A 15739-nucleotide genomic window follows, 5' to 3' on the forward strand; every position below is an offset into this window, starting at 1 on the left:
TGAAATTTGTCAAAGGCTTTCTCTGTATCTATTGAGATGATCTTATGGTTTTCTCCTTCAATTTGTTAATATGGTGTATCACACTGATTGATTTGTGTAGATTGAAGAATCCTTGCATTCCTGGGATAAACCCCACTTGATCATGGTGTATGATCCTTTTAATGTGCTGCTGGATTCTGTTTGCTAGTATTTTGTTGAGGATTTTTGCATCTATGTTCACCAGTGATATTGGCCTGTAGTTTTCTTTCTTTGTGAACATCCTTGTCTGGTTTTGGTATCAGGGTGATGGTGGTCTCGTAGAATGAGTTTGGGAGTGTTCCTCCCTCTGCTATATTTGGGAAGAGTTTGAGAAGGATGGATGTTAGCTCTTCTCTAATTGTTTGATAGAATTCGCCTGTGAAGCCATCTGGTCCTGGGCTTTTGTTTGTTGGAAGATTTTTAATCACAGTTTCAATATCAGTGCTTGTGATTGGTCTGTTTAAATTTTCTATTTCTTCCTGGTTCAGTCTTGGAAAGTTGTACTTTCCTAAGAATTTGTCCATTTCTTCCAGGTTGTCCATTTTATTGGCATATTGTTGCTTGTAGTAATGTCTCATGATCCTTTGTATTTCTGCAGTGTCAGTTGTTACTCCTCCTTTTGCATTTATAATTCTATTGCTTGAGTCTTCTCCCTTTTTTTCTTGATGAGTCTGACTAATGGTTTATCAATTTTGTTTATCTTCTCAAAGAACCAGCTGTTAGTTTTATTGATCTTTGCTATCGTTTCCTTCATTTCTTTTTCATTTACTTCTGATCTGATCGTTATGATTTCTTTCCTTCTGCTAACTTTTGGGGTTTTCTGTTCTTCTTTCTCTAATTGCTTTAGGTGTAAGGTTAGGTTGTTTATTTGAGATTTTTCTTGTTTCTTGAGGTAGGATTGTAGTGCTATAAACTTCCCTCTTAGAACTGCTTTTGCTATATCCCATAGGTTTTCAGTCATCATGTTTTGTCATTTGTTTCTAGGTATTTTTTGATTTCTCTTTGATTTCTTCAGTGACCTCTTGGTTATTTAGTAGTGTATTGTTTAGCCTCCATGTGTTTGTATTTTTTCCTGTAATTGATATCTGGTGTCATAACACTGTTGTCAGAAAAGATACTTGATACGACTTCCATTTTGTTAAATTTACCAAGGCTTGATTTGTGACCCAGGATATGATCTATCCTGGAGAATGTTCCATGAGCACTTGAGAAAAATGTGTATTCTGTTGTTTTTGGATGGAATGTCCTATAAATATCAATTAAGTCCATCTTGTTTAATGTGTCATTTAAAGCTTGTGTTTCCTTATTTATTTTCATTTTGGATGATCTGTCCATTGGTGAATGTGGGGTGTTGAAGTCCCTTACTATGATTGTGTTACTGTTGATTTCCCCTTTTATGGCTGTTAGCATTTCCCTTCTGTATTGAGGTACTCCTATGTTGGGTGCATAAATATTTACAACTGTTATATCTTCTTCTTGGATTGATCCCTTGATCATTATGTAGTGTCCTTCGTTGTCTCTTTTAATAGTCTTTATTTTAAAGTCTATTTTGTCTGATATGAGAATTGGTACTCCAGCTTTCTTTTGATTTCCATTTGCATGGAATATCTTTTTCCCTCCCCTCACTTTCAGTCTGTATGTGTCCCTAGGTCTGAAGTGGGTCTCTTGTAGACAACATATATACGGGTCTTGTTTTTGTATCCATTCAGCGAGCCTGTGTGTTTTGGTTGGAGCATTTAATCCATTTACATTTAAGGTAGTTAGCGATATGTAATGTCCTATTACAATTTTCTTAATTGTTTTGGGTTTGTTATTGTAGGTCTTTTCCTTCTCTTGTGTTTCCTGCCTAGAGAAGTTCCTTTAGCATTTGTTGTAAAGGTGGTTTGGTGTTGCTGAATTCTCTTAGGTTTTGCTTGTCTGTAAAGGTTTTAATTTCTCTGTCGAAAATGAATGAGATCCTTGCTGGGTTGAGTAATCTTTGTTGTAGGTTTTCCCTTTCATCACTTTAAATCTGTCCTGCCACTCCCTTCTGGCTTGCAGAGGTTCTGCTGAAAGATCAGCTGTTAAACTTCTGGGGATTCCCTTGTATGTTATTTGTTGTTTTCCCCTTGCTACTTTCAATATTTTTTCTTTGTATTTAATTTTTGATAGCTTGATTAATATGTGTCTTGGCGTGTTTCTCCTTGGATTTATCCCATATGGGACTCTCTGTGCTTCCTGGACTTGATTGACTCTTTCCTTTCCCATATTAGGGAAGTTTTCAACTATAATCTCTTCAAATATTTTCTCAGTCCCTTTCTTTTTCTCTTCCTCTTCTGGGACCCCTATAATTCCAATGTTGGTGCGTTTAATGTTGTCCCACAGGTCTCTGAGACTGTCCTCAATTCTTTTCATTCTTTTTTCTTTATTCTGCTCTTCGGTAGTTATTTCCACTTTTTTATCTTCCAGGTCACTTATCCGTTCATCTGCCTCAGTTATTCTGCTATTGATTCCTTCTAGAGAATGTTTAATTTCATCTATTGTGTTGTTCGTCATTGTTTCTTTGCTCTTTATTTCTTCTAGTTCCTTGTTAAATGTTTCTTGAATTTTCTCCATTCTATTTCCAAGATTTTGGATCATCTTTACTATCATTACTCTGAATTCTTTTTCAGGTAGACTGCCTATTTCCTCTTCATTTGTTTGGTCTGGTGGGTTTTTACCTTGCTCCTTCATCCACTGTGTGTTTCTCTGTCTTCTCATTTTGTTTAACTTACTGTGTTTGGGGTCTCCTTTTCGCAGGCTGCAGGTTCGTAGTTCCCGTTGTTTTTGGTGTCTGCCCTCAGTGGGTAAGGTTAGTTCAGTGGGTTGTGTAAGCTTCCTGGTGGAGGGGACTGGTGCCTATGTTCTGGTGGATGAGGCTGGATTTTGTCTTTCTGGTGGGCAGGATCGCATCTGGTGGTGTGTTTTGGGGTGTCTGTGATCTTATTATGATTTTAGGCAGCCTCTCTGCTAATGGATGGGGCTGTGTTCCTGTCTTGCTAGTTGTTTGGCATAGGGTGTCCAGCACTGTAGCTTGCTGGCCTTTATGTGGAGCTGGGTCTTAGCGTGGCGATGGAGATTTCTTGGAGAGCTTTTGCTGTTTGATATTACATGGACCCTGGAGGCCTCTGGTGGACCAATGTCCTGAACTTGGCTCTCCCACCTCAGAGGCTCAGACTTGACACATGGCCGGGCACCAAGACCCTGTCAGCCACACGGCTAAGTATCAACTAAATCAGATATGGTTGAGCCTCAAGGTATGATTCATCCTGGGAAAAATGACTCCCCAGCTGTGAACCACTATATTGTTTCTCTGTCTTCTATCTCTTGCCTCTCTGAGCCACAACATTCCATGGAATCCAGAATTATATTATCACAACCCAACTTTCTTTTGTTCAAGCGGAACGCATTGCAGTTCTCAGACATCACTTTTCCTTTGCTCTTTACTGTCAGGGTGATGTACTGGAAGTCGTTATTTCTTTCAGCTTGGGCCTTGTGGTGCCTCATTCTCCAACCAGCCTGTTCTCACATGTTTCTCATCACCTGCAGAGACCTTTTTTTTTTTCTTTGTGTTTAGTCCAGTGTCACTTGCTCAAGGTTACTGAGTGTAGAAGCGTGGCACCAGGCACTTCAGAACAGAGTTCCTTGTGCAAAAATCAATCTCAACTTTTTAAAAGAAAGAGAGTCACAGATATAGAGAACAAACTAGTGGTTACCAGTGGGGAGTGGAGGGAGGGGCAAGGTAGTGTGGGGCAGTCGGAGGTACAAAGTATTGGGTATAAGGTAGGCTCAAGGATATATTGCACAACACGGGAAATAGAGCCAATATTTTGTAATAACTGTAAATGGAAAGTAACCTTTAAAAATTGTATATATTTTTTTATTATTTTAAAAATTACTGTTAACTTTTAATTGATGGAGTCGGCCTGTGTCTGTGCACCCTCTTTTATAATTCAAACAGCGCCCCGGCATCATGAGTGGGAATGCATCTCAGCAGGGAGCATAAGCCAGGTTTTCTTTTAAGGCCCTCCCTTTTTTTTTTTTTGGTTTTTGGTTTGCATTGTTTGTTCAGTGGCAAAACACTCCTTTCACTGCTTTCTGAAAGACTACATTGTCAAGTAGGTGCTTTAGAGATGCTTCAGAAAGAATATATCTTGACACAGCCAAGGACAAGTTATAGCTAAACCCATTTCCCACGAAAACAGGAATCCCTCAGTCACCAGGTTCGTAATTAGATCAGCGCTAGAGGGCACTCTTATGATGCCAAAATGGGAGGATTTTACCAAAAACTGGTGGGTAGGGGTGTGGGGGGGAGCTGATGGGGCGGTTTCAGCAATGACTGCAGATAACAAACAGCTTAGGGAAGACCTCTGCAACTGAGAATTGCCTGACTTGCCAATAGGTAAGCAAACACTCTTTGAAAAGGACTGTAGCAATCTTCCTCATCAGATCCACTTTGTTTCCAAAACGTGCTTGGTGTTTTGGCAATACAGGGCCCAGGTATTAGGCATTATTTCTCAAAAGGAAAAGAACAGAAGAATCGCTGATGGTTACGGTGTGATGTAGTCAACGTGCGGGTAGGCAGAAAACAAAACCTGAGAGAGCAGCTTAGGAAAATGTGTTTACAATTTAACAGCTACTGGAAAGGAAGAATTGAAGGTCCTTGGGGTCTTTTAGGGTTGTTTTCCCAGTCTTTTGCAGCCATTGCTCTTTGAGTTGTTCTGAAGGGTTGTGTGGTTGTATGTGGGGACACAGATGCCTGCTTGCCTGCTGCCCTAGGCATGCTTTGGTGGACATGGGGTGGGTAGTACCCTGTCAGGGAAAGGGACCTGTAGAGCTGGATCCTGGTCTTGGCCCTGCCACTGAGGCAGTCTGTGATCTGCAGCAAGTCCCCGCCTCTGCAGAGACTTGGGGTCAGGAAAGGGTTCTGCAACACTAATGGTTTCTAAAAGATAGATCACCCAGAGACATCTCCCAGCCCTTTGGAGTCTGTGATTGATGATGGTAGGAAGACCTTTCAAACCACTTGTTTATACTGGCCACTTGAGTTCTGAATCCAATGTTGGGTTAAAGAATGACTCCATGCTGTTGAGAGAGATGGTACTAGAAGGATTCCAGCCCAGAGCAGCTGATCTGCTCATATTAATCACTCCTTCAGGTTTCCCACCCAGTCCAAGGATAACCTCAGAGAGTGACCACAATTAAGCCATCAGTAGCTCTCCTTAAATTTGCTTATTATGCAGAATTTAGGTAACTCCTGACTTACACGCCGGGCACTGGCCAGAAGGTCACGAGCATGCACAGGTGCAGTTCCCTGAGGAGCCAGGGAGGTCTGGAGACCTAATGGCAAAAGTGGGCCGGTGAAAAGAAGCTTGTCTACTCAGCCTTGGGCCCTAGAGTCTCTCAGAGCAATGCAAGAGTGTTTCTCTCAGCCTTGGTTGGTAAGAACCCAGGCTCTATTCATAGGAATGTTCCGGAGTCACATTCCTTATAAAGTCTTAGAATGTTCTAATGAACAGGGGCCTTTGGGAAAGCACCTAGTCTAACACCCTCACTGTGCAGATAGGGAAACTGAGAGCCGTCTTCCCCTCTGGAGAGTGGACTGGTGAGGGGTCACACAGCAGAGCTTGCATGAGGACCTCGGTCTTCTGACTTCTCGTCCAGGCCTCTTTCTGTTCCCTTGTGCTGCATTTGTCTCTCCCCACCCACATGACTCCAGCGAATAAGAAACCAGCAGCTGGGCTTCCCTGGTGGCGCGGTGGTTGAGAGTTCGCCTGCCGATGCAGGGGACACGGGTTCGTGCCCCGATCCAGGAAGATCCCACATGCCGCAGAGCGGCTGGGCCCGTGAGCCATGGCCGCTGAGCCTGCGCGTCCGGAGCCTGTTCTCCGCAGCGGGAGAGGCCACAACAGTGAGAGGCCCGCGTACCGCAAAAAAAAAAAAAAGAAAAAGAAAAAGAAACCAGCAGCTATGAACCACAGGGTTTTGACATAGCCAACGTAGCTCTCTGTTATATATTCTACACTGTATTGTATATAGTGTATTTAGGTGGCATAAATGGAGAGGTATGGGGACAAATCCCTATCAAAAATATGTCCTCTCTCGCAGACGTAGAGAATGGACTTGAGGACACGGGGAGGGGGAAGGGTAAGCTGGGAGGAGGTGAGAGAGTAGCATTGACATATATATAGTACCAAATGTAAAATAGATAGCTAGTGGGAAGCAGCTGCATTGCATGGGGAGATCAGCTGATTGCTTTGAGACCACCTGGAGGGGTGGCATAGGGAGGGTGGGAGGGAGGGAGACACAAGAGGGAGGAGATGGGGGATATATGTATATATAGCTGATTCACTTTGTTATACAGCAGAAACTAACACACCATTGTAAAGGAATTATACTCCAATAAAGATGTTAAAAAAAAAATGGTTCTGAAGAACCTAGGGGCAGGGCAGGAATAAAGACGCAGACGTAGAGAATGGACTTGAGGACATGGGGAGGGGGAAGGGTAAGCTGGGACGAAGTGAGAGTGGCATGGACATATATATGCTACCAAATGTAAAATAGCTAGTGGGAAGCAGACGTATAGTACAGGGAGATCAGCTGGGTGCTTTGTGACCACCTAGAGGGGTGGGATATGAAGGGTGGGAGGGAGACACAGGAGGGAGGAGATATGGGGATAGATGTATATGTATAGCTGATTCACTTTGTTATAAAGCAGAAACTAACACACCATTGTAAAGCAGTTATACTCCAATAAACATGTTAAAAAAATGTCCTCTCTAAATATCATGGGATTGGAGATTGAACCATTTTTTAGAGGGTCCTTCCTGTGGATCTAGAAGACTCTGTAGTCTTAAAATGTTCCTGTTCAAAGGCAAGGATAGGATTGAAATCTTGTCAGCTGTCAGGGAAAGTAGGCCAGGAGGATGGGTCTGGAAGCCAGATTTAGTATCTGGGGGGAAGGAGGCCATTATGATAGGAGCAGTCAAGACAAACTCAGGAGGCCTCAGAGTTGTGCCAAAGGGGATGAAAGCAAATACTTACAGAGTAAAGGTTGGAAAGGATATTCTGGATTCTAGTCTTCTGAGACAGACTCTGAAGAGCTCCCTTTCTTGGAGTTTGCACAGTTTCTGGTAGGCTTGGCGTGGAACGAGGAAGAAAGCAGAGTTGTCAAACAGTAGAACATGCATATTGGGGGATACTCCTTCCCCATAACAATAGATATGGTTGCTTTCAACATGGCCTTGTACATGTAGATGTCCTTGAACTGTGGCTTTGAAAAGCTGCCTGTGTTCCCAGGGTGGCAAGAGGGCTCAGCCACAGGAGGCTAGGAGGCTTGACCCTGGCCTGCCTTACACTCAAAATGCTGTTGGACAATTCTCTTACTAGTTTTCTTCCCTGGATAAAAATAATCATGCACAAAAGTTATTGAGTTCTGTCCCTGGACGTGGTACTTTGCTACGGGATTTCCAGACATGATCCCATCTAATCCTCACGACCACTTTTGGGGGCATGCACTGTCCTGTCTACACAAGGTGTTGACAGTTGGCTTCTTTTCTGATTGGCCAGTGCCCATACCGTATTGATTGTTAAATATGTTGAACATCATTACTTGTGTGGATACTATACTTGTTCCCATTTTGCAGATGAGGAAATCAAGGTTGAGAGGTTAAGGCACCTTTGCAGTATCATACAATTAGTAAGTGAAAGAGCCTGGACTAGAACCCAGTCTGTGTGAGACCTAGGCTTATTCCACGGCCCCCCACTGCTTCTCAGCCTTGTGCATGAGCAAAAGGTTGAGGCCAGGCATCATTTTTATAGTAGCTTTAAAGTAAAGAAGACAAGTAAAGAAGACGAGTTGCTTTTTTTTTTTTTTTTTGCCTGGGGCCTTAAAAATCATCCAGGCCATTCATCTGGCTTCTGCATTTTCCCCCACCAGTTTGAATAAGAGTCCTTCTATAAAATAGATAACCAACAAGGACCTGCTGTATAGCACAGGGAACTACACTCAATATCTTGTAATAACCTGTAATGGAAAAAATCTTAAAAAATGTATAACTGAATCACGTTAATATACACCTGAAACTAACACAACATTGTAAATCAACTATATTTCAATAAAAATTTTTAAAAGTACTTAATGGTAATTAGCAATAAAGATATAAAAATTGGGAAAAACAACAAAAGAGTAAGAGTCCTTCACCTGGGACTTTGTGTAGGACACCTTCCCATTTAGGGGACCAGATTCAACATACAGAATAACATATACTGCATTTGGCCTTCAGATACCAAATGAGGATGTGGCCTAAGATACAAAAGGAGGTGGCAGGTAACTGAGCAGCAGTATATTAGGTCAGACCAGGATGAGAGTGGAAGGGCATCCTACATGGGAAGAAGGTGGGAGATCAAGGGCACAGCAGCTCTGGGTATGGGAGCAAACCAATCCAGTATCACGAATCAGAGAGCTTGAATCGGCCATTTGCTTGGCAGCCCTGGAACAGTGGGAGGTAATTGGTTCCCAGAGTGTATTGTCTGCCACAGATTTGCCATTAGACCAAAACAGTGTTGGTGGGTTTTTGTTTTGTTTTGTTTTAACCACCCTTTGCAAAATATGAGCATCTATGTAAGCCTTTATCTGGGAGAGTGTGGCTGTGGAGGTCTCTGCTAATTGACAGCAATCACCAACATCCCAGGCTCCCGGCAGATGAAGCAGCTGCACGAGCAGAAAGAGAAGGGCGGGTGGGTGTTAATTGTTTATCAATTAGATTTTCCTTGTTATTCTCAGTTAAGTTTACTTGTAGAACTTTTCCATCCTAGAGAACCAGCCACTCTCTATTTCAAATAAACAAAGCTGTTTCCCTGGACAGAATGATGATCGGCTGCATTTCAACTTGGCTGTTATTGTTTTGGCCACGTTTTCATCTACTTGTAGGCTCAGACTGTGGGGCTCTGGGCTCTCTGAACTACTAATGGCATGTTGTACTGAGAAAACGACTAGAGATTTCTGTCCTTTTAACTAACTTGGCACCAAAATGAAAGGCAAAGCTATTAGAGAATTACAAAAATATTGGAACTGGAGGATTTTTACAAACCACCTTGTGAAAATCCCTCTTTTCATATGGCTCCCTGAGAGAGTGGAGAAGAGAATTTGCCCAAGATCAAATGAGTCATTGGCAAAACGGGATTAGAAACCAGGAGTCCAGATTTTTAGGCAGAGGCTCTCGGATTTTTACATCATCCTGTTTTTCCTACATCTTAATTTGGATCCTTAATGTCAAAGTGAATAGATAGCTTCACTTTTTACAAAAAATTGAAGTATAGTTGATTTACAGTGTTGTGTTAATTTCTGCTGTACAGCAAAGTGATTCAGTTATGCATATCCATACATTCTTTTTTATATTCTTTTCCATTATGGTTTATCCCAGGGTATTGGATATAGTTCCCTGTGCTTAGAAAGCTTCACTTTTTAAATTCTGAAGCATTAAGCACCTGCCCTGAGAATCTAAATGCCAGGGGGTAGGTGTCATCATTTGAGGTTTCTAGTTAGCACGAATCCCTATCTGGAGTTTTGGGGGCTCCCAAGTCTCCCCCTCAATCCCCATTTTCCACTGATATATATATATATATATATATATATGTGTGTGTGTGTGTGTGTGTGTGTGTGTGTGTGTGTGTGTGTATATGTGTGTGTGTGTGTTTTCCCTTCATTTTCATCTTTTCCTTTTCCTGCTTTTTTTTTTACATCTTTATTGGAGTATAATTGCTTTATAATGGTGTGTTGGTTTCTGCTTTATAACAAAGTGAATCAGTTATACATATACATATGTTCCCATATCTCTTCCCTCTTGCGTCTCCCTCCCTCCCACCCTCCCTATCCCACCCCTCTAGGTGGTCACAAACCACCGAGCTGATCTCCCTGTGCTATGTGGCTGCTTCCCACTAGCTATCTATTTTACGTTTGGTAGTGTATATATGTCCATGCCACTCTCTTGCTTTGTCACAGCTTACCCTTCCCCCTCCCCATATCCTCAAGTCCATTCTCTAATAGGTCTGTGTCTTTATTCCTTTCCTGCTAATTTAACATTTAGGTAGTAGCTGTCACTTGAGAGATATTTGGTCCCATCTTGAACCTTGGTCCAGAAGGTTACTCTTATTGCTTCTTCTCCAGCCAGTGTCTGGGTCATGGGCATGAGAAGCACAGCTCCTTTTGTCCACCACCTGCTGTTGCTTTCTCAAGAGGTGGCTTGCTGAGGGCTGATGAGTCCAATCTCAGAGTGGTACAGAACACTAGAGCATCCAATGAGAAAAACCCTGCTGGGATGTGGTACCCCACAGTATTATGAAGCTGCCATCTAGAGACTTCTTGTTTTCACAGTATTTCAAGGTATATGCACGTGGAATTCTATGAACAGCAAATGGCCTCACTAAAAAGAAACCTGACTTACAGCCTTTGGTGGGGGGCGGGGGGAAGTTTCCACACGGAGAAATCATGAAAAGAAATAATGTCCTTTCCAATCAGAAAGAGAAGCCTTTCTAATACAGATGTTGAATCTGATGCCAGTGGATATGTTCTCCATACATAAATACATAAATAAAACTAGGAGAAACATTTTCCTAGAGTTCATAACATACAGTATATTTCTGTGGAACTCTTTTCCAAACAGATGGTATAAAAACATCTTCCACAAAATTGTAAACTCTGTGAAGGCAGAGATTTGCGTCCGTTTTACTCACTGCCTTATCCTTAAGTACCTATAATGATGCCTGTCACATAATAAATGACACATTTTTTGTGGGGGGTGATTTTTTAATTGAATATATTTGACACATAACATTGTGTAAATTTAAGGTGTACAATGTGTTAATTTGATACACTTATATGTTGTAATATGATTGCTGTTATAGTGATAATTAGCACCTCTATCACATTACATAATTATCCTTTCATTTTATTAAAGGGTCTTTTTAAGAAGATTCCATTTAAGAACCTTTCCAAAGAGTGTGTGCGTGTGTGTGTGTGTACGTGGAAGTAAAATGGACTTGTAAAGTTAATTCATTTTTTTTCTAATCAGTATGCCTCTCCTTTTTACCTTTTTCCTCATGGCATTTGATTCACTTCCGATGACTGCCCACCCTTTTGATTGGTGCACCTGTAACATCTTCCTGGCTCACCACTGAATAATCCACCTCCGGCAACCTGGACTCCCAGGTAAGGCAATGAGCTTCCAAAAGTGTAATCCCTGAGCAAACTTTAATAGACAGTTGAGAAACTTACATAGAAAGTTTTAAAAAAATCTCAAGAGGCAAAGTTAAATTTGCTCTGGTCCCCATAGACACCAATATACATAAATTATGTACATACTTATATTAGTTGAGGATTTCTATTAATGCAGCAAAAGTAAAATTATAGTTTTGGAAAGGGCTACATATTTGACTTTGGAATTTTCTAGCACTAAGATTCAACATATAACTTTACGTTTTCATGTCGTTGTTGTTTTTATTTTTCACCCAAAGTTGTATTATATTTTGTTCATGAAGCTGAGTGCAGTAGAAGGGGTACTACCCTTTCTTCACTCTGTAGGGAAACTAAGTCATGGGGTAGGCCAGAATACTCTAGATTACTTCTTTCTTGTGGCCGGAATGGAAGAGGATCACATTGGGCCCTGGATGGTGAGTCAGCTAATGGAGGTATCTTGTCTAACAGATCTGATGTCATTAACTACATCACTTTTGTTTTCATAACACTTGCTTCTCCACCAGTCTTAACAACTCGTAGAACTAGGGAAGGGGGCCTTAGCCATGCCAAGAACTGATGATAAAAGAGCTGTATATTGCTTCTCAAATGCTGATGCAAGGCCTCTGCTGCTAGTTGTGCTATGAAAAGTCTCTCTTACCTCATTCCTAAAGCCTCCAGATATATTTGATGTAAAGAAACACTTCTCTCAAGAAAATATCCAGGCCATATAACTCGCTGTGGGCACAAAAGTGTTACCACATTATAATATCCCATGCTTAATATAGTAAAACAAAAAGCTAACTGAGCCCATTTGAACTCTCAAATTAGCAATTGACCTGTGCACAACTTCCCAGTCCCTGCCGATATCAGAAATTCACATAGTAGAATTAGCATTTTGTGACTCTTAAGACATATGTTATGAAAACAGATGAGTAATTTTTTAAATGGAGAGACATTGCTTACTTTGATGGATGTCTTGCATTTGGGTGGAAGGAACTAGTGCTGATTTATGTATCACTTTCTGTGTGCTTTGAATTTTCATCTGTTTGAAAAGCATCCGCAAAGTCTAATCATTCTTTCTTTTCTTTTCCTTTTGTTACTTGTGTTTCATATATCCCTGATGGTATGAAAAATCCCTGTAAATTCCTCCTAGCTTCTTTCAATCAGGCATTTCTGTTTTAGGGATGCCATAGTGCTTGGTTTGGTATGGTCTGGGTTTTGGTTTATTGACTTTTGTTTTTTGCTTAGATTGCCATCGCATGTGTGAAGGGGAATGCAATTAGTTACGACCGAGTGGAGGATCTATCATTCTCAGCCCATAGCCCTTCAGAGGTTTGGCTCTCAGTGCTGCCCTGCCCCTTTAAGCCCTCTGATTCATAATCCCCCACTACATGAGAGGAGCTAGTGGGGAGCAAAGTTGGGGAGCCATCCATGAGCTGTTGCCTTGCGGTTTGGAAAGCTGGAAAAATATGTTATCAAAGCAAAATGGAAAACTTTTATTATTTTAATTCCTCTCTTACCAAGCTCTTGCTAGCACCTGGTTTTACTGTTCCTTTAACAGGTGGAGGATTTTTCAGATTCTAGATGCAGCAAGGTAAGTGACAATGGATCTTTAGCCGAACTGAATCCAAGTGAGCTAGAATAAATAGACTCCGCCATTGCCTATCAGTTTAATTTCCATACAATAAATAGTTTGGTTTCCACTTGGACAGATTCTTTTCAGGGCTCTTTTTTAGTTTAAAACAGCTGAAACTACTGGAGCTTATAGTCTCAGCTATAAAGCTGACCTAGTTCAGAAGTGGGATGGAAGTTCAGAGCCAGCACCCCAGACAGTTGGGCAGTAGGTTACTAGCTTCTTTTCGTTTTTGCTGAAATTGGATGACACAGTAGAGTGTTCTGTTATGAAAACCCCACCATCAACAAAGTTTTCTCCATGGTGCTTCAGGCCCACCTGCCTGTCACTAGGCCGGATGGTGGTTTAGGGAACACCTAGGTCAGCATTTTATTGAAGGGAAATCAATTACTGGAAAATATCAGGGACTTGTAAAGTATGTACATGTGTAGACTTGCCAGGTAGAGTAATCCCATAGGCCAGGGGCCTTTGTGACATAAACTCTGCAGCAGAGCAAGTCTAATCAAACACAGGAAAGTTCCTAACTGTCAGGGGGAGGGGCTGTTGAGAATGCGACAGAATAGTGTCTTTCCAGGCAACGACTGTTGCCACAAGCTGTGACATCATATTGCCATCAGTGCTGAAGAGGCGGTGAGAATTGTAAGCCGTTTTGTAAATGTGGCTCTCGTTGCTTGGCACGTGGTCTTCTAAGATCATCCTGCCCACCAGTACCGTATTTGGCCTATTCTAGGCTTATTGGCTCCATAAAGGTTTACCAGTGTCTCTACTTTCTCTTCCTACCCACCTACATCATTTGTTCCCTAGCCAGATAGCTTAGGAAGAGCAAAGGTTATAGGATTCCTCCACTAGGGCAGACTCATTAAAATAGAGCAGATCGACCATATCTTAGATGCCCAGTTTGGCTTTCAGTAGCTGGCCTTCCATATTCCCATCAGGGCCTCAGTGGATTTATTTGACATCTAAGAAGAGTAAATTCAGGGTTTAATTCCATAGTCAGATTAAAATTCATTGAGATAAATGGTATAGACACACATAGACAGCTAATCACACAATAGTAGTATAGGAGGGCATTTAAGCATCAGAGATTGGATGTGTCATGGTGGCAAGAGTACTAGGTATTGCCACTAACTAGTGGGGTGACTTTGCTCAAGTCCTATGTCTGCTGTGAACCTTGACCTCCTCATCTGTAAAATAAAATGGAGTGGATGACCATTAAGATAATGGACAATTAACCTAGGGACTATTATTCCTATAATGGCTTTCACAGGTAAAATATTGAGAATTTTGTTTTATTTTTGTTTTGAAATTTGCTCCATGCCAGAATCATCTCTCTCTAACAGTTTTGCTATGTTACAAAGCAAATCTTGACTTATTTCTTTATGTTTATTATGGGGCTGATCAGTTTGACCAGAAGTTATTATCAGAATCATTTATACCTGCTCTTAGTTTGTGAGAAAGGAAGAGAGGAATACAGATGGTGAGATGGAAAAGAATTGGCTTTGGTAAACATCCATGGGGGCCATGTTTAATTCTGGTGGACTGAATGATGTATGAAAGCTATTTGCAAGGCTAGCATGTTTTTCGACCACTAGTAAAATAATAAAGCAACAATTCATTTGGTAATCCCCGTTGTACATGCACTTTTATAAATATACAAGATTATGATTATCTCTGCCTCATAATTAACAATTTGCATAAATGCTTGCTATTATTCAGTTGTCTGAATGGATTTTCTAATCCAGAGAAAGAAGGGAACAGTCAGTGGGAGCCATCCCAAACGCCTTGCCTTATTGCTTCACACATGCACAATTAACAGCGATGCTGATTGTTTCAGACCAGAACCTCATTTGTTTTTCTATAGACAGCAAAAACATTAACTGCTGGAGTGTTTGCCACTCTCTCTTTCTCTCTTTTTCCTATAGCCAGCCGTATTATAAGGGCTGCAGTTGGTTGGAAACAAATTATTTGGCTGGATTTTCAGGGTATCGTTTTGTGATGGAGTTTCCAAGCTTCTACTTAAGTTAGCAGTCAATGCCACAAACAACCAAGGACTATTTTTATAATATTTTAACAGTGGGCCCTATAAATTCTATAAATTTAAGGAATAAAAGGATACTGACATACAAACCAGTTCTGCTGCTGCATTTACATTCTATTTCATATTCCATGCCTTTAAAACTATTGACATTAGACCTGCGTATGAGAATCATAAAAAGTCAAGGCTGGAGGAGGCCTTTAAGATTATCCTGTGAAATTCCCTCACTTTTCAGATGAGTTTGTCAGTAATTTGAATATCAGTAACAACCACCAAATCAATGATGCCACACTTTTTTTTTTTTAACTTTCGAACCCTTGGGAGCTATTGTAGTAAATACATTTGAATTATAACTGGTTGTTTTGGAATCATACAGCTTCAACTATTTTTTCCAAAAAAGTGAATCAGATTTTTAAAAATATGCCTTTATACAGTTTGCCTAAACATAGCCATGATGTTGATGGTATATATGTGAAAGGCGATGTCCTATGCAAAGCCCTTGGCAATAGGAGACACTCAACCAATGTATCAGCTCTCTTCCCCTCATGCACAGATTACCTTGCTAAGGTCAGCATATGGAAGTATTACTTCAGTGATTGAGAGTATGGGCTTTTAGAGTCAAACTGTCCTTAGGTCTGATCCTGGTGCTGCCACTTTCTAGCAGTGTGACCTTGAGTCATTTCTTTAACCTCTGTGGACTTTGTTTCTTCACATATAAAACGTAGACACCTTATAGAATTGTTTCAAGGATTAAACTGAGATCGGGCATATCGAGTGCTTAGCACTGTTCCCGGCACAT

General features: G+C 41.1%; 1 protein-coding gene across 4 annotated transcripts in view; it reads left to right on the forward strand.

The window, feature by feature from the left end:
- The window catches only part of HS6ST2 (heparan sulfate 6-O-sulfotransferase 2), a 291333-nt gene that overhangs the window by 198394 nt on the left and 77200 nt on the right, over positions 1-15739 (forward strand). For 2 of the 4 annotated variants that reach the window (XM_067722267.1, XM_067722264.1), the window contains exon 3: positions 12834-12866. The exons of the other annotated variants lie outside the window; for them this stretch is intronic. In XM_067722267.1, the coding sequence (XP_067578368.1) occupies positions 12834-12866 (33 nt within the window). The remainder of the gene's footprint in view (positions 1-12833; positions 12867-15739) is intronic. 4 annotated transcript variants of the gene reach the window in all.

This window comes from Pseudorca crassidens, chromosome X (genome assembly GCF_039906515.1).
Source record: "Pseudorca crassidens isolate mPseCra1 chromosome X, mPseCra1.hap1, whole genome shotgun sequence".
Lineage (NCBI taxonomy): Eukaryota > Metazoa > Chordata > Mammalia > Artiodactyla > Delphinidae > Pseudorca > Pseudorca crassidens.